Raw genomic sequence first — 19,191 nt, 5'->3', positions numbered from 1 at the left:
TCAGGCCGCCTTTCTTTCCAAGATGGGGGCTAATTACTCCTTGGCGGTGAAGGGGCTCCCAATCCTTGTCCATTACAAAGCAGGGTTTTGTTTTTTTTCCCTGAGGGAGAGGAGAGGAAACAAAATAATAATTTTATTTTATATAATTTATTTAATTTTTTTTATGAAATTGCCTTTCAGCCTAAAAAGCCGCCTTACCTGAATGTCATAATTACAGTAATTATGTACATCCGAAATTACATGCTAATTAAATTAGAATCAAATCGTTCTAAATCGAAATCAAAATGAGGTAGCGAGAATTAATCAATGACAACATAAATAGAGAGAGGAGAGAGAGAGCGAGCGAGCAGGTTTTCCTTCGGGGATATTTATTTATTGTAACGATCCACGAGGGAAAAAAGTCACCTGTTTTATATTTAGCTTTCAATTAAGGAATCGTTTTAGTCACCTTCGCGCCATTTTTGTGTTTTGTTTTAAAAAATAAGCGCTCGGGTGATTTTTTCTCTCTCTCATTTCTCCAGAGAGAGAATCAAACCGAGAATTAAATGATTTAGACGGGGAGGAGGCTCAGATCTTCCTTCTTCTTTCCAGTTTGAGAATCTGCAATAATAAAAAGAGAGCCCTTTCCTCCATTATATCCTTTATACACGACTTTCCTCCACATTCCTCATTCATCCACATTCACTCTCATATTATGTAAGGAGAAATGTCGAATTAAGATGTTTTCCTGCCCTTTTCCAGAATAAGGAAACCCTTCTTAAAAGGAGGGAAGCGCTGCAGAATCATTGTCGCGGGTTAATTCAGCAATAAATAATAATAATAATAAAGGGCTGGACATAATGCCCTAAACAGTCACTTTGTGAACGACAAACCAGGGCAGTCATTGGGCTTCGGAAGCTGCATTCACACTGGAGAAATAACCCGTTTTGGCACCGCTTTAACTCTGATCTGGCTCACGGCTATGGAATTCTGGGAGTTGGAGTTTGTTGTGGGGCCCAGAGCGGAGCCCACAACAAACTCCAACTCCCAGAATTCCATAGCCGTGAGCCAGACAAGAGTTAAAGCGTTGCCAAAACGGGTTATTCCTCCCTTTTTTGCGATGTGTCCTCAATGCAAAGCGGAGGGCTGCGAAATGGAGGACGTTCCGGGAAATATGTGGGACATTACACACAATAAAAGCTTAAAACTCTCGTATAAATCCACGCTTCTTAAGTCATGCTCAAAACGGAGGGCATTTGATAGTTCCTCCCGGACAAAAGGTGAAAATGTAGGAAGCGTCCTGGAAAAGGAAGGCGCCTGTTTGCCCTCCCCTCTGGTTCCCCCTCCTGCCTCCTCCCTTGCTGGCATATTCCCCTCTGAAGAAGACCCACAGAGCACAGGCCCTGCCCTCCATGGGACACCGCTTTCTGCCCCCAGCCCCGGCAGGCTTCGGGGGTAACCCACGGTCCCTCGACAGGAGGACGGAGGAGCACACGACACACCCCATGGCACTGGGCACACCTGACAGAGCGAGCAGGGCCCCAAGCTGCTTAGTTTAAAACCAGTTTATTGCCCCCAGGCTTGCCTCGCTGCTGTTCCATGGTTGCCACTTGGGAAGCCGGCAGAGCGGCCCTTCCTTCCTTCCTAGTCTGTCTTCCTTCCTAATCTTGGTTTGGTTCCTTTCTTCCAAGATTTGGTTCCTTCCTTCCTAGGCTTACTTGGTTCCTTCCTTCCCTTGTTTGGGTTTTCCTTCCTTCCTTCCCTTTGTTTGGTTCCTTCCATCCTAGGTTTGGTTGGTTGGTTCCTTCTTTCCTTCCTATGCTTCCTTCCTTCCTTCCTTTGTTTGGTTGCTTCCTTCCTTGTTTTGGTTCCTTCCTTCCTTCCTTCCTATTTGGTTCGTTTGTTCCTGCCTGCCTGCCTTGTTTTGTTTCCTTCCTTTTATTTGGTTCCTTCCTTCCTTCTTTCCTGCCTTCCTTGTTTCCTTCCACCCATCTTATTTCCTTCCTTCCTGCCTGCCTTCCTACCTTCCTTGTTTCCTTCCATCCATCTTATTTCCTTCCTTCCTTCCCTGGCCAAGCCTTGGTCCCTGCCCCCTCTCCAGGTGCAGGGAAGGGTGGGCTATGTGTGGTGCTCCTGCCCAGGGGGCCTTTGCCTGGCTCCCTTCCCCACCTGCCTTTCCTAAACCTCCTCTGCCTTCCTCAGGGAGCAGTGGGTCTCCTGGTTCTAACTGTAGGGTGAATGTCAATAAACAGTTAGTGGGTGTTTTTTTTTTAAACAAGTAATTGTATAGTATCACTGTAATTTAATATTGGGAAAGGCGGAAGTGAAGGAGAGGATGATTTGGGTTTGGTTTAGCCCCTCTGCCAGTCCCACAGCTTCCCCGCTCCTTTGCAAGAGCAAGTGATGGAGAGGAGTCTCTTTATTCGACCAGCCAGGTCCTCTGGACTGAAACACACAGCACAACCAAGGGCCTCTGACTGGCTGCAGTGCTGTCAGGAGAGGATTGGAAATAAACCTCCTGTTTGTGCAAAGTGACAACCTAAACACATACAGTACCTGCTTTGGAATGAGCTGGAGTGGGTCAAGGCGCTTTCTTTAAAAAACCTTGAAGCAGGATCCAAGTAGCCCTAATGGCTAGTGAGTGCCATAGAAGCTGATACTGACTCAGGGCTACTACACAGAGGAGCACGGGTTGTGTTTTTGTAGGGCGTCTTTTCAGCTGTTTCCCCAAGGCCTCTTTCACACCAAAATATTTGATTCTAGCCTCTTGTGCTCAAAGATGCCTAGAATGTTTACAGTATACATCTGGTACCATTTTCGGTCTCTCGATTTGGCTGAATATTACTCAAAGGAATGATGCTGCAAACGCTTGCTGTTCATCTTCAGGGCACTTTTTTCCCTTTCTTAAAAATCAAGATAATAGAAGAGGCCTGTGGCCATTTGTAAACCAACAGCACCTCCTACAGGGGCTAATTCGCCACTGTCAAAGCAGGCAGCAAGAAGCAAAACCCTAAGGTGGCAAAGATAGCAATGAGCAAATATAGTTTACCTCCCTTTCCTTTTCTTGCTTGATAGGCCATAATACCTGGCAACAACAAAACACTATACACCACCAAACTAGGGAACATGTTTCAGGACACTCTGGCAACATATCTGCAAAAACATTTTGTAGATACCATTCTAGGTTGATTTAGTGTACTCCTAAACATGTAAGGCATGAAGCGTGGATAGATGGACACAGTCAATATCCTGCAAATGAATTTAGAATTTCAGGTACTTAATTCCTGGAATTTAAACGTATTTGTTGTATAGATCCAACCACCTTTGACAGAAAAGGACTGGTGAGTTAATAAACACTGCAGCTTTCACTTTTGACAAGGGTGAAAACCTAGACTTTCCTGTATATACTCTCCTGGTAGTTTCATCTTAAAATAAAACCGTTTGGACCAATCAAATATCTATTTACATTGTAGGCAGCTTCACTATTTAAGACGGCAAAGTGGACTGAAAACTCCAGAAATTATTCCAAAACTTGAGTTGAAAAATCTCCACAAGATCTTGGCTAGAAGAGGCAGACCATGTTTCCAGCTCTGATATACAGACATTGTCAACATTTCTCTGTTCGGTATAAGCTTCTCAGTTATATTCCTTCCACTGCAAGGAGACGTTAGTGGATGGCCATGATTTTTCTCTGGCTTGTGTCAAGAAAAAATGGACAGGTTTAGCGTGACAGCTGAATGGCAGAATAAGGCCTTTTAATTTAAGGAAGAACAACCCACCAGAATTATAAGCACATGCCTATGGCATGCCTTTCTAAACCTAACAGAGACCAAAGACAGTGCATGTAGAACTGTTCACTAAAAATAAGAGGGCCGAAACGTTTCCGTCATACAAGAGGATTAAGAGTAACTGCAGCAGCTGGGTGGCAAGCTGCCAGCACAGACAAGCTTGAGCCAGTGCCCCTTTTCTATGTGCAACAAAACAGGCCAAAGGAGGGAGCGGGTGGGGAGAGACTGCTCTTTTCAGAGACACAGAAAAAGATGTCTTGCACTAATGTGTCATTCCCAAGGCCTTTTCAAAGTGGGGTCGCAAATTTTACTGGGCTGAAAGACACTTTCAAATGTAGACTTTGAGTCAAAATGATGTCCTCTCTTTTCTTTCTGTTCTCAAGCATACACTCTGGAAAAGAAATTGCCAGGGATAGTTCTAATTAAGTTCTTGCCCTGGGGTCAACTTAGAAACAACAGACAGACACTTTACTGTTGTTGAGGCACTACCTCTCTTAGAGCAGTTATTTAAATTGTCCAAGGCAGCAAAAACTATAGAAAATCACGGGCCAGACTAGCACAGGATACTGCCTTCCCCTCTTTTATGTTCCAGTATAATCTTTAAAATCAGTTGATGATATTCTCTTTAGCAACACTTTCAGACAGAAAGGGTAAATACAGAAACACTTGTGCTTTATGGCTGGTGAAAGCACTTTCTATAGTATCACCTAAACTAAAAGCTTGCTACATGTGCAACTTTTTAAAGGACATAGTTAAAATGGTTTGTGCACAAGTATGGTAAATAATATTGCCAATTTTATATACATTTCCCCCAGTTTTCCATCCTGATTGTTTGAGCTGAAGCAGGCTAGAAGTTTGTAACCTGCTTTCGAATGTTGGAAATTCAAGATGTCCTAGCTTTTCAGCATCACTGTTACTTATTTACCTCTCTCAAAAATCACCCTTAAGTTGGTTTCCTTGATATTCTATGCATGTTTACTAGAAAGTAAGGCCCACTAAGCATAAATGGGTCCTATTGCTAAGTAAGTACTGTTCAGGATTGCAGCCATGGTACTCTCTACCTTATTTCTTTTAATGGTAATATTAAGCTCATATAGTTTGCAGCTCTCTTAGGCTTAGTATTTGATACTTCCATTAGCATTCAGTTTCTCAAGTAAAACTCCTTAAAAGGTATAGCACCCATCAAAGTAGGGAGCAAGCATGGTGTAGTGGCTGGAAAGTTGGACTAGGATTTAGGGAGAGCAGGGTTAAAATCCTGACTCAGCCATAAAAACCCACTGGATAACCTTGGAGAAGTGATACTATAAGAGGGAAGCAATGGAAAACCTCCTCGGAAGAAATCTCACCAAGAAAACCCTAAGACACTATGCACCAACTTGAAGGCACCTAACAAAAAGCATTAAAGTCTGAATTTTACAAAATATTTAAATCAAACCTGCAACAAACTACTTTCTGTGATACATAAAAACTCTGCTTAAAAGTACAAATTAGTCCAGAAAAACAAAAACAAAGAATCAGAAACAGAAAAAAATGAAGGTAGCTTATTTGCATCTTGATTTTAACTTCTTCCACACAAATTCAGATCTAAAAGGAAAATTATCATTTGTTTTTTTCTACCCGTGATTCTGAAATAGCAGGCAAATCTGAAAGAATAATGTGATACATTTTTAAAGCCAACATTTATTTAATGTAGTTCTAATCTAAACAGCAACTATTTTTAACAAATAAATAAATCCCACCACAGGAGGAAAAAAAAAACCATTTTTTTGGAAGGTAAGAAGAGAACTGACATTAGATTCCTACTGCACACAATAGCAAGAAACGGTAAAGATAGTAAATATTCTTCCCATGTCTTGAGAAATTATTGAACAATAACTTGACACTGAGCTGACATATACCAACAGGGGTTTAAGATGCTTAGATAGCCTCGACCAAGTTATACTCTGCAGGGGGTGGAAAATGTTGGCTATACACTTATGTGGAACTATGTTCCTCTGTTGTTTTAACTCATAAAAATTGTCCTCTTAGCTTGAAATACTTCACTTAAAAAATAATCTAGTTTTGTGGCCTGTTGTAGTGAATCTATCCAGAACTATGTTAGGTACTACTGGCATAATTTAATGTGTCCTGGAGCACGTATCCTGATCACTACAATGTTATTTGCATTTATTATTAATCAAGGAAAAATGTACTGGTGAAACTAATTTTATAGAGTTATGGCAAGTATTTTTGACATTAAATTCTGCAATGAAGGAAGTGTCGATTTATTACACACCCCCCTTCCCAACATGTGATTTGCTATTCTAATAGGACATACTATTCAACAAAACAATATGATGTTCATCTTTAAAAGCCTGTATTCTTTGTAAGATACACACAAAATGTACAAAGGGCTATTTGCAGAAAGACATTTACATTTTACTGAGAACAGTCAGCTCATGAGAAAGAGAGAAGTATGTCAGGAGCCCCTTACTAAAGGACTTTTTTTTAAGAAACACAATTTGCCACCCACATTATCTATTTTTTTCTCTCTCTCTGCTCCGGCTTCTTCCTCTGTGCTCAGTTTTAATGCATTTGTTGTTGTAGCCCTCCCTGTGTTTCTGTTGCTCTCTGCAGATGTCTGAGCTATAGCTTTTGGTTTCGCTTTTCCTGTGCCGCTCCTCACTTGGCCTGTGAGTCCTGTGCCTTGTGTTAGAGCCTCTCCCGCTCCTCTCCTCCCTGCTTTGGCTTCCGCTCATGTTTCCATATCTTTCAGATTCTCTTCTCTTGTCTGTGTTATCATTTCTGCTTGCGGGCTTTCTTTTGCTCTCAGAGGAGCTCCATTTGTTGTTCTCCCCAGAACTATCTTGCTTTAAAAGTCTACACTTCTCTCTATCTTTGTCCTTGTTACCATGACTGCTGGAGGGATCTTCATAAAGTTTTCCCTTAGTCTTTGCCTTCCCTTCAGAATCACTGCTGCTAGGCTCTGAAAACTTAGCTTTTCTTCTTCCCTTAGAATCCATCTTCTTTTGTGCTGCTTTATCTTGGCTGTCAGTCTCACTATCACTGCTGCTGCTTACTGAAGACTCACTGGAGGATGTGGAGGAAGACCGGCTCTTATGTTTCCTGTGTTTACTTTTGCTTTTCCTCTTCTGTTGCTTTTTCTTCTTTCTATCTTTCTTCTTCTTCTTTTTCTTCTCCAAGCGATCCAGTTTCCTTTTATTTTGAACACAGAAAAGAGGAGCAATTAAGCAGAGAGGTATAACAGTGGAAGATTGCTATCTTTTAGTGGTCAACTGTTAAACAGATCTTACAGGATAAATCTGAGACTGTGATGAACTTATTATTTAGAAAATAATAAAATACTTGACCTCAAACCTGCCACCTGGCCCTTTTGAAAGCTTCCTGCTTATTGTTAAAGATATGCTACTGCTGATGTGAATAGTATAATAATGGAAGGGGAGAACACAATTTGAACCTAAGCCTAAAAGCTAGAGTTTTTGTTTGTTTAAATGACCTAGTTATGAATATTACTATAATTAAAATAAGTTTTAGGGGGGAGTTGACAATCATTTCTGTATTTTTGTGAATAAAATATGATAAAGGCATCACATGTTGATGCCTTCATTTATCTTTAAGTGCTTCTTAATATCTTGATCTAGTAAGTGGCTTTGAATGATTTTTTTAAATAAAAAGTTATAGTAACTATAATGTAAACACTCTTTGAAGTGTTCATGTTCCAAAGAGTATGGCTCCAATCCTGTTTCCAAGAAACCAAAGGAAGACAGAATCCTATTAGTGTACCTGACTAGCATATACATTCCTCGCTCCATTGGGTGATTGGGTGGAGTAAAGGCAGACAACATCTGCTGGATCCAAGTCTTCATTCCCTCCCCAGCTCTTTTTTCCCCCTCTTGCCACCACCAGCTTTCTACATTAAAAGGACTACAGCCACAGATTTCTACAAGATCAGGAGAGTGGCTTATTGGCTCAATCCAAGTGGAGCTATGCAGGAGCAAAAACCTGACATCTGGATGTGCACACAATTCTCCGGGTGCTCCAGCTGCTATGGCTGCATAAACATAAGCCCAAAAGATAATCAGTGCTTGTACTAATGCATAATTTGGGAGAGGAAGCGTAGTGTAGCATGGCATACTCCACTTTCCTAGTTGAATCTGGTGGTGCAGTGGTTAAATGCCTGTACTGCAGCCACTCACTCACAAACCATAAGGTTCAATCCCAGCCAGGGGCTCAAGCTTGACTCAGGCTTGCATCCTTCCGAGGTCACTAACACGAGTACTCTGGGGGGCAATTAGCTCACACTTTGTAAACTGCTTAGGGAGTGCTTAAGTGCACTGATATGTGGTATAGAAATGTATGCTATTGCTTCCATCTAATTGCTGCTTAAGGCTACATGTACTGAGGTCCTTCGTACTATGCACACAGAAGAGTGGATCTATTTATTATTTAACTATGTAGTCCAACAGTTTACACTAGGTGTCCAAAGCAGCTAACAGTATACAATATAAAGGAAAGTGGAGCAATATAAAGAGGATCAGATGCGAAGTCATAGTTTCCCAAATTGCTGAAGGAAAATAATGCAGTTGATAACCACATATTTAAAAAATAATCTTATGTAAGATCCAATAAGAATAAATTTCCATTTTGCTATTTAAACATACTGTCTTTCAGCTGTAGTAGGCTGTCAATATATGCAATTGTTTTAGACCCCCAATCATAATAAATTAACATATAAAACAGTATTTAGATGTACTGTATACAGATGTAACCCAGTTTACATATCACCTTCAGTTGTGATCTCCTAGTACAAGCTACATAGGAATGGATTAACAGATGAGAGGGGATAAGGAAGGAATAAGAAATTGTAGAATTTCAGCTTAATTAATCAATTTTAAAGAAGTTCCACTCAAATATACAGGACCTCCTCCTAAGTAACTGTTTTAAGATGGGGGTAAACAATATTAAAGTAGCCATTTTGCCTCAATATTCTCATACATTAATTAGAGGAATAGGATGTCACCTTTGCTAAAACAGGGCAGGACTGTAAACAGTTCATGTTCTCACATTTTTGCAAGTAAATGTTATTCTAAGTAACTACAAATCAGAAGTATCTGTTGGTAATTGTGTATTGCAATGGAGCTACTACTACATTACCTCAAAAGCTTTTGTTTTTGCTTTGTTGTCAAGGACTTCAAAAATTCCACTTCTGGGTCATCTTCACCTTCACTTGCAACAAATTCCTACAAACAGAAATGCATTTGGTGGGAATGTTGTCAGTCAAAACAAATTTAGTCAGACATTCTACAGGGAATTAGAGAGACAACAGGATATGAAATTCCATTTACTTCTCAAGCAATTTTGTGAAGGATAATAAAGAAAAGAACACACTGCAATGGTTACAAATAGCTTAACTGTGCACTTTATATTGTTGGCAAAAGCATGGAAATCAGCTTCCTTCCCAATTCTTACTGAAATGGCAAAGGAAAACACAGAGTATAATGATAATGGATAAAATTATAGCCAGTGTATGAACATTTATGTGAAGGAAGGGGGAAAAATCAAGTTGAGATATTGTAACAAACTGCATTTTATTTAGTTGTTTTGTATTGTGGTTTAGTATAAATAGGTCTGTGCTTTTTTTTGTGCAAAGTGAGGTAATAAAGAATGATAGGTTAATTTAATGTATTCTTTTTTCTGTCTCTCATTCTGTAGAATTTTAACATATGATTACATTTTTGTTGGCTGTAAGGCTATATATGTGGCATACATGACACTAATGTAAAAAAAAAAAAGAAAAGAGAACTTATTGCTATAGGATATAGCACTTACATTAGGATTAGAATATGAACAATAAACTAGTAATTAAAATATGATAATGTAAATATACTATGGCTTTTTAAAAGTTAGAATGTTATCAGAAATGAATGTATGTTGAATTTGGAACAAGATACTTGAAATATATTTATTAAATTGCATCTTTTATTTCCTGCTAAAAAAGCAACTTAATATGGATAGTTCCAGAGAAGCCAATTATAATGATGTAAAGAACATAGTTTTCATGGAGGCAATATCTGGTTGAAGATATTTTACATTTATAATTAAGAACTTTTAATGCAGTTTTGGTTTATAATTTTTTTATGTACCAGACTGAGCATGCTATTTTGAAATTAAGTCTGTCATACATGATATACATGCAGGTATAAAATGAAGTTTGAATCCTTTTCAGATGTTCCTTTGCTGGGAAGCAATCTCATCTTGGGGTCTTCTGTGACATCTGAAACAGGCTGCAATGTGCTTGAGTTTATATAGCTTTCTGACCTACTGATTCATTCCCCAAGAAAAGATGAGTTTCCAATTGGCCATAGGTGAGGCACCACATTTTAAAAAATATAGTACCCTTTTAGTCCTGGCATTACCTCCGAAGCACTGAAAATGGTGTCTATTAATATCTGCACAAATGCACAGGTGGAAGTAGATTACAAACATGTCCGTGACAATGCAATTCTACACATACAGTATCTACACAGAATTAAGTATCACCGTGTACAGTGGGACTTACTCCCAGGTAAATGTGTGCAGGATTACACTTAAAGTAAACGAGGCAAGGGAATGAATACACCATTGCTATACGATATTTACTGAGAAATAATTCTACAATGTATTCAGAAATTGGGGTGGGGGATTTTAAGAGTAAAGATAATGTGTAAGCCAGCAAAGCTGAGCTGAATCCTCACACTTCCATGCAAGTTTCTGTAGTATGTGGTGGCCTCCTGGTACCAGAGATTCTTGGAGGAAACAGACTATATAGAAGGTCATCATTGAAATTTACGCTTTGTCCAGGCTAAGTTCTTCTGGAGTTGAGATACCCAATTCATTCAAAGTTGATCTAAGTTCCTGGATAACATAGGGGTATATTTCCTTGTGAGGCCCTGCTTCTTTGTGTAATTAACTATAAAATGAGGCAATTTTGTCTTGTTCGGGACCTCAGCTTTTTGGAACCTGAATTCCACTGAGTTAAATGTTTTCCTTTGTCGACAACTGGAAATAAACTTATATAGATCCATTTTTATCTAGCTTCAGGACTGGTTATGGCATGGAGACCTCTTTGATTGCTCAGATTTCAGCTGTGTCCAGAAGTGCATCTGCCCAGTTAAAACTACTGTAGCATCTGATATTGTTCTTGGAGTATTTAGCTACAGTGACACATAACCTGTTTGTATCCAGTTTGGATAGCTATAGCAAACATGACGTGGGCTGCCTTTGAAAATTGTTCAAAAACTTCAGCAGGTCAAAAATGCTGTGGCCAAAGTGCTGGCTTGAATTGGCTACAGGGAACTAATACCTACCTGGTTGTACTGAAGGATCTTTTAATGGTAGGTGTATACATCGTACTCATGCTCTTACTGCTCTGTTTTTAAATGATTGTATATTGATGTTTTAATATGATAGTTTATTTTCCCCTGGATTTTTATTAACAGTTTTTAGCAGTATCTTGCTTTTATAAGCTACTGCGTCATGAGAAATGTAGAATATAAATATGCCCAGAGAAATGAAGAATATTAAAAACATAGTACATATCTCTCTCCAAGCACTTCTGTCTCTCAGGGATACTTCTGGTACTGGAGCCTCAGGTGATAAAAAAAATGCCTGGAGAAAGAGACTGCAGGGAGACGAGCCATGGCTGGGACTGTCAGCTCCTCTAGTGGCCCCCTCATTCATGTGCCTCTTTTATTTTATTTGGTGAGGACACATGGGTGGGGGCCTCTTACTGGCTGCTCCCAGCAACTCCTTCTCATAGGAGATCAGGCTTACCTCTGTTCTCCTTTTGCCAGCAGGCAAAGACCTTTGTATTTAGACAGGCCTTTGGGCATGAACTGGTTGGTGCAGAGTCTTGTAGCAGAGGGTCCTGTGCTGTCATTCTTGTTGCCATGCTTTAAATACTTTTAAACTATTTCACATTAGTGTTGTTTTTAATATAATAGATTCTATAATTGTTTTAACTGTTATTTTCTTACATATTAGGGTTGCTGTTCAGATGTATTTTTTAAAAATGTGTTGTGAGCTGCCTTGGGTTCCACAGTGGGAGAAAAGTGGACTATAAATTAAAGAAATAAAATCAATCTTGCCTTATTTCTTAGAGAGGACTCAGGTTTGACATACATCATGTGAAATGGCTTAAAAGGCCAATTTATGAGCAAGTTGCAGTTTGGGATACACACAATGCTTCACTAACATTCCCTGAAGCTCAGTGAACCCTGGTGGCATGAAGGATACAGAAACCTGTATTTTTCTTTCCAGTGATGCAAAGGGATTTTCAACCACTCCCTGGCCAGTAAATGCAAGCCCCTGCTGCACTGTTCTCTCCTTGTATGTTGCTACAACTGTCTCTGAACTAATGAAAGAAACAACATCCACCCCACCAAAGGTGACTATCAGTAAAACATTTTTAGCACCTATGCCATGCCCCAACCCCTGCTATACCTTGACTTCACCTGTTTTCTCAGCTTGGCTTCCCACAGCAATGTGGGGAGGGCTCCATCACCTTTCTGCAGTGGCTGAGGGCAATATGCAGGTTTCACCTAAGAATGGCATCCCCCAAACTCCCATTTTTATTATTTTACCCCAGGTATCACCCTGGGGTAGCTCTGTACAAAGCAGCTGATATTTTATCATAAGCAAGCCAGTGGAAGCTGAAGCCATTTCCTCTGGCAGATATTAAATCTCTGCTAACCCACAGGAGGCATTTCGTTTATTAAACTATAGGTTGGAAAAATTATTTCAGGCTTGTCACTCTGGCTAATAAAAAAAAGTAGAAAGCAGAGTAAATTTCAGAACACATATCCCTTGCTCCCTCTATTTGGCTTTCCCATGGATATGCATATTATAAAAACATTAAGTAACAATTCACAAGCAATCACATTTAGATTTACAGACATTTTCAGCTTACTGATAAAAAGATCATTACCTGTGATGGATCATTTGCGGTCAAGTTTCTCCCCAGTACATTTTGTTTCAGTGCAAACCCACTGTTTCTCATCTCCGCTATTAGCTCCGAGGGGTGCATTGATGGCCCTGTTCACCAAAAATCACAGTTTGAATGTATCATTTATATCTCTCTACCTTTTTTGGACTCCACAGTGGGAATTCAGTTGAAGCTTTGTTAAGTAAAATCACAGCTAAATCAACTCAATAATCTTCTGCTGAGCAAATAATCAGATATGATTTTCTAAAACAGCAGTCTGGAGATTCAGAATAGAAAATAATTGCATTTTTCTTTAAGTGCAAGGGGATTCTCTTCTTATGTAACTTTGTCATGTTGAAAACAATATATTTTAGGTATTGTCTGGCTTTAAGTTTTTGATAAAAGTGCAAAAAATAAAGTAAGCTTAGAAAGCCAAGCCAACTTAAAGATTTAAGCACTTCCTGGCACAAAGAATAAACATGAACACCCACTTTCAAGAAGAACATGTAAAAGATGTTTTTAAATAATTTAATATTGTAAAAATTTAAAAATTGGGTTCAACAGAATTCTTAAAAATGAAATTCTTGCATCCATGAGGTATGGTCCATAACTAGAATTCAAAGGCTAAAAACACTTTGGAAAGGTAATGTTTTTTCTTCCTTCACTATGTTTAAGGTTGGTAGAATGGAGTGCTATTTCCTCCCTCTTTAATAAATTTAATCAACTCGTCTATTTGCCCTATTATTCTTATATCTACACCAATATTAACAACACACAATTTCATTGTAACTTAGACTTCACACCAAGGCCTGACACAAGTTATGCCTGTACTGACTTGAAAATCATTCAGCCTATCCTTCTGACCTTAGGACAGGGATGAGGAACTGAAATGGGGCAGGGCACAATGTCCCAGCCACAGCCCTCCATGGACTAGACTATACAATATCAGCTTCATTCCTATTCCTTTTCCCTACATGTAGAAGAAGACCAAACACTCTCGGACAGAGCTTCCAAGGGCTCCTGGCAGGATTGAAGGATTCAATGGAGCACCAACTGAAAGGAGCAACTGGCTTTCTTCCTCATGAATGGGACTCAGGCAGCTGCCACACTGCAGTTTGTAGTTTTGTTAGATATTTAGGCTCCCCTGGTCAGAGAGTGCTGATGCCCCATCAAACTACAAATCCCAGAATTCCACAGCATTGAGCCATGGAAGTTAAAGTGGTGTCAAGCTGCTTTATTTCTGAGTATGGCAGCAGCCTGTGTCCAGTCTTGGAAGCTCAGATGGAGAGAAGGAAATGAAATCTCTAGCTGTGATCAGAGACAGTAGAGATTCAATTTCCTGCTTGCTAGTAGGAAGGCTTTGGGAAAAGGCACAGGGATGTGGAATATCTGGAGAATTAGATATATGTTTCACCCCATACCCATTTTAAGACAATCTAAACAAATGGATGGGACCTTTTTCAACCAACCAGTCAACCAATGAAGGAAATTCAATGTCCACTGATTCTTTTTTGAGTCTGCTGGTCCTTCTGAACACAGTTCAGTTTCCTCAAGTTGACAGGTATCTAGGAATTATTCCTTTATTTTTAGGATACAGTTGCACATTTAATTTTTCTCATTCTGTCTCCCCCCCACCACAAAGTGGCAAACCACCATTACAGCATCATAAAATCTATCCACAAGTATTTTAGGTCTGTACTGTGCATCCATATTATCCCATCAGCTTGACTGTATCATTATGAAAAAAGAGGCAGTTTGCTCTTTTCACTCATTAAAACAATTTTAAAGGTCCTTGAACTTTACAGATATGAGGCAGTTTACTGATTTAATTAGAACAATTCACACACTACATATATATCATAATTTTTTAAAAACCCAGCAGATAAACAAAAACAAACAGAGTCAGCCAATTAAGTGACAAAACACAAGTGTTTTGAGCTGGCAGAGAAACAGCTATAGTGATGATGCAAACTGGCACTTCCATGGGGACACTCATTAATAGTTTGGGCTATTAGAGTAGAGTATTGGGCTCTGCTGACAGCCTCCTATCATTCCCTATTACTAATTAAAGAATTATTACTAATAAAGCTTGTTACTCAGTAACATGTCCCGAAAAGGAAATTCCCACTTGATTCTCCTCATTTGCTCTTTCTATCAGCCACTTCCTCTTTATTAATGAAACCATTTTTGTTAAAAAAAAAAATCTCACATGTGTTCTGAAGATGGCTGTGTTCCAAGGATAAGGATCAGAGAGCCTTCTCTTCATGGCTGCTCCCAAGTTGTGGGATTCCCTTCCCTGGCAGGCCCAGTTGGCTCCCTCCCTGTTGTCTTTCCAGTAGCAGATAAAGACTTTTTTTATTTATTTAAGGAGGCATTCGGTTCTTAGTATGCTGCAGGGAAATAGCTTTTAATGGGGTGTGTGTAGTACTTTTTATTTCATTCTGTTTTAATGCTGTTTTAATTATTTTTAACATGGAATTTGACTTCAAATCCAGTTTCTGGTTTAACATTTGTATTTAGAACTGTTTAGATACCATACAGAGCCTTGAACAGGACAAAGGTGGGATTGTAATTTATTAATTAAATTAATAGCTCTGTATGTCTGGATACTTGTTTCACCTTCCCCGATGAAAAACAGTGCTTGGAAATAGTAATATATATCAATTTTAGGAATTCAGAGAATGAAGCCCCTTCTAAGATTCAACAAACAGAATAAGCTGTAAATAGATGCGACATTATTGCTAGTACCACCTATTAATTTGAGAGGAAGTTATTCTCAAATGAGCAGGCTTATGAGTACAGGTTGAGAAGTTTGGCGCACATGCAGGATCATGTAAGAATGAAAGTTGTCAACCAACAAGGAACAAAGAAAGTGAACTTTGTAGATTTTCAAGATGTTGTGTCACTTTATTTCAGCTTATTGATTTGCCACCACAGGCTCTCTCTTCAGAAGTTGCAGTTGTTGTGTATGATTTCCTCAGTGGGATGGGTTTGGGGCTGAAGTTGTTTCAGTTTCTAATTTAGCACACTAAACACCCTCCTAACTGCTCTGCCAAGCCGGGCCCTGTAATCTAGCCTCACATTGTTTTTGTTTGTTTGCAGCCAAACAGCATGATGTCTGAAAACCAAAGTGGTTGTTAAGAAGGCTTTTTAAAGACAAATATTGATTTTGTACTAATACGCAGTTTAATTGTGAGGCCAATGCTGCATAATGTATGGAACAGAGAGGGGAAGTATCATTTATGTACTTTGTATATGAATGATATATGCCTCCTTTGTTCACTATTTAATATCAATATTAAAGAAGTTTCTGAATGTATGTAGCATTTTATGCTTGCTTTCTCAATGAAACACATTAACAGCATGCATTTTAAGTATACATAGTGATTAAATATATACAGTTGTTTCTAAATGAACAGTACTCTTTTAAAAAGTAGCAAAATGTCTTCCAGACATTTTTAAAGGTAATCTTTTGACAGAAGCATTTGGAGATTGTGTTATTATGCTAATGACTAACTGTAACCCCTAAACGTATTGTTATATACACTGCCAGTGTGGTGTAGTGCTTTGGAGACTTGGGTTCAAATCCTTGCTTGGTCATGAAAACCCACTAAGTGAGTTTGGGTAAATCACACTATCTTGGCCTCAGAGGAAGGTGAAGGGAAACCCCTCTGATAAAATTTTGTCAAGAAAACCCCGTGATAGGCTTGCTTTAGGGTTGCCATAAGTCAGAAACAACTTGAAGGAACACATCAACAACAAATCGTGTATACTTCTTATTAAATTATTAGTTACATTTTTATCATGCCTTCCCTCCAATGAACTCAGGGTGGCATACATGGCTTCCCACCACTACTTTACTCTCTTAATAACAACACAAAGAAAAAATAATAAATAGGTCAGGCTGACAATATGTGATTGGCCCAATTTCATCCAGTGAGTTTTGTGGCTGAGTGGAGAGTTGAACTGGGTTCTCCAAAATCCCAGTCCCAAGGCATATGCGCCCCAATATGCCTTGAAGCTGACCAAAAAAGGAACAGCAAAGATTCGCTCCTTTTTTGGCTGGGGAAAAGGTGGCTTTTCCTGCCCCACCACAGCTCCATGGTTGACTGAAACTGCTCTGGCGGCATGCAATGAACGCCATGCCTCAAGGCCACCCATGTCTGGACTGTGCTCTGAAGCCGCCAAGATGGCAGCTTAAAAGGGGCCGTCTGCTAAGCCCCTATGTTAACCAGACTTACTTTTGAGTAGATGTGCATAGGCTTATGCTGGAAAAAGTGCAAGGCATTATTTAGGAAGCATGGGGGGGAGGGGGGAGTCATTACACTGTTTGTGTTTCAAATCATATGTAATTACTCCTCAACAGCACACACACACACCCTGGCAAGAAGGTATAAAAATAACCACATAAATACTCCTAGATATGTTAATAAAAAACAGTTGTAACAAATGGTGACATAATGCTAGCACAAATGTTTCAGTGCTTGAGGAAACCTCACTTTCAACCTTGCACAAGTGTGAGAAATACGTTGATTCTACTTGTGAAGTCTCCAAGTGTTTTCATTACTCATTATGCTAGCTGTTGAGTAGAACCAATTCTAGGATATGTCTGCCTAATTATACTGGGAATTGCATGCTGATAGATATTACAATATTTCCATCATGTATTTCAATAGGTACAATATAGGGACCCTGTTTGAGCATGACTGAGGGACAAGACAAGATGACCTGTTTTTTGTTTGCCCCACACCAGTAGCAGCTGCCCTATAGCTTAGATAATGGCACACAATGAAAATTATAATTCTAACTGTTGCCATCACCATAGGGCTTGAATAAGATCATATGATGAAGAGTCATGTTCTCTAAGCCAGCCTTGCTTCTCCCTTGTCCAACAGCAGCACTGACAAGGATAACAGGTAACTTTTTGAAAATTTCCAGAGCAAGGGAAACGTAATCAGCATAGCAAAAGATTATGAGAAAAAATATTTTACTGACAGAAGGCCACAAAGAGAGGTAGCTTTGTATGTTTATGGCAGACTGCATATGCAGTTCGATCTTGAAGAGCTTTTGCACAAGACCTGTTCTACCTTTAGATAAAGTGAGGTGACCGTCCCAGACAAATAACGTGAGGTATCATGAAAAAGTACATTTTAATTTTTATAAAATTTATGTTGTATTTTTACTGTTGAGAAGGTGAAAGATACAGTGATTTATAGGATTTTCTGCCTCAGGTGCCAAAATAACATAAACAGCCTTGGATACCTCGCTTGATTTGAGCAGTGGAGGGAGCAAGTTGCTGCTTTGCCTCAGGCAGCAGAATTCTTACATCTGGCCTTGGTAACACAGGTAATGAAGATACCTGTTAGCTTTAAAGCCACGCTATGTAAAGAGATAATTTTTGCACAAAACTCAAATTTGTATTAGGAAGTTGAACAGTTGTTCTGAAGGATAAGAAGTGATCATGCTGCCCTCTAGAGGCTAGCTCTATTATACAACATTGAGTTCTACTAAAAACACATCCCTTGGTTTTGAGACTGTTTTTCTGCTCATTTACACTCCATAAAAATCCATAATACTTATCAAAACCAGTGGCCTATTGTGAAATATCATCTGACTGCTCTAAGATAACTCACTTTGCCTTGGAGTTATACTCATAAATTTTACTAAACACATTATTAAATTACTGGAAAATATTTTCCTTGTGGCTGATGTTTTTATCCTGTCCTGTCCTGTCCCCAAAACTGAGAGGTGGATTCACATGCGTATATATACAAAAGACATGCTGAAAACTGTAATGCAAACCTTCTCTTTTAATGCTAGCTAAGATTTCGGCAGAGAGTGTAAGACAAGTAATGGATAAACGTTCTCCGTCACACTTTTGTAATAACTCTAGTTTCTGGTTCAGGGGCCAATTTTTAGCTTTAAAAAGCCAAATGATCTGGAACTGTAGTACACATTTTGCCACATGAACATGTCATTGTCCAACTATTACTATAACCTTTAGAGATTATTCTGTGTGGGCCTACATGTCCTGGGTTAGGTATATACCTTTACTAGAGAATGGTTTGTTTTTGTGGTGAAATCCAAATTATGGAATTCTCTCCCTGGTGAAATACTTCTAGTGTTCTTTCAAGTACTGCAAAAAGCCTGTCTTTTTTATTTGTCACTTTAATCATACTTAGAATGTTATTTTAACTGTAAATTCTATCAGTGTGAATACCCAATAGAAACCCCTAGGATGCTATGTGTTTTGGGGTACTCTTTTAAAGTGTATACTGTGCAGTTATATTTTATTTTATAAATTTAGCTGAGGTCCATATTGTTTTCAGATAATTTTTTAAGCTGTTTTAAGGACTTTTAAGTTGCAAGCTACATACAAACCAATTCAACTAAATGAATACTCGCAGCCACAGCCATACTGATACCATCAGGATTTACCACTAAAAGCAACAAAATGCTTTT

At 39.0% G+C, this 19,191-nt stretch overlaps 1 protein-coding gene across 2 annotated transcripts in view; it reads right to left on the bottom strand.

The window, feature by feature from the left end:
• The window catches only part of CIR1 (corepressor interacting with RBPJ, CIR1), a 40,498-nt gene that overhangs the window by 466 nt on the left and 20,841 nt on the right, over positions 1-19,191 (bottom strand). Inside the window, exons 8-10 of one of the 2 annotated variants that reach the window (XM_042444854.1) lie at positions 12,733-12,839; positions 8,922-9,007; positions 1-100 (exon numbers count right to left, since the gene is read on the bottom strand). The exon at positions 1-100 is cut by the window's left edge and continues 466 nt beyond it. In XM_042444854.1, coding sequence (XP_042300788.1) covers positions 73-100; positions 8,922-9,007; positions 12,733-12,839 — 221 coding nt within the window. In that variant the 3' untranslated portion in view covers positions 1-72. Of the gene's footprint in view, positions 101-5,427; positions 6,963-8,921; positions 9,008-12,732; positions 12,840-19,191 lie in introns of those variants that run through there. The other variant, XM_042444853.1, reaches the window with a different exon arrangement.

The sequence above is a fragment of the Sceloporus undulatus genome, chromosome 1 (genome assembly GCF_019175285.1).
Source record: "Sceloporus undulatus isolate JIND9_A2432 ecotype Alabama chromosome 1, SceUnd_v1.1, whole genome shotgun sequence".
NCBI classification, from domain to species: Eukaryota; Metazoa; Chordata; class Lepidosauria; order Squamata; family Phrynosomatidae; genus Sceloporus; species Sceloporus undulatus.
The sequence above is the reverse complement of the archived record's forward strand: the minus strand, read 5'-3'. Positions and strand labels throughout refer to the sequence as shown.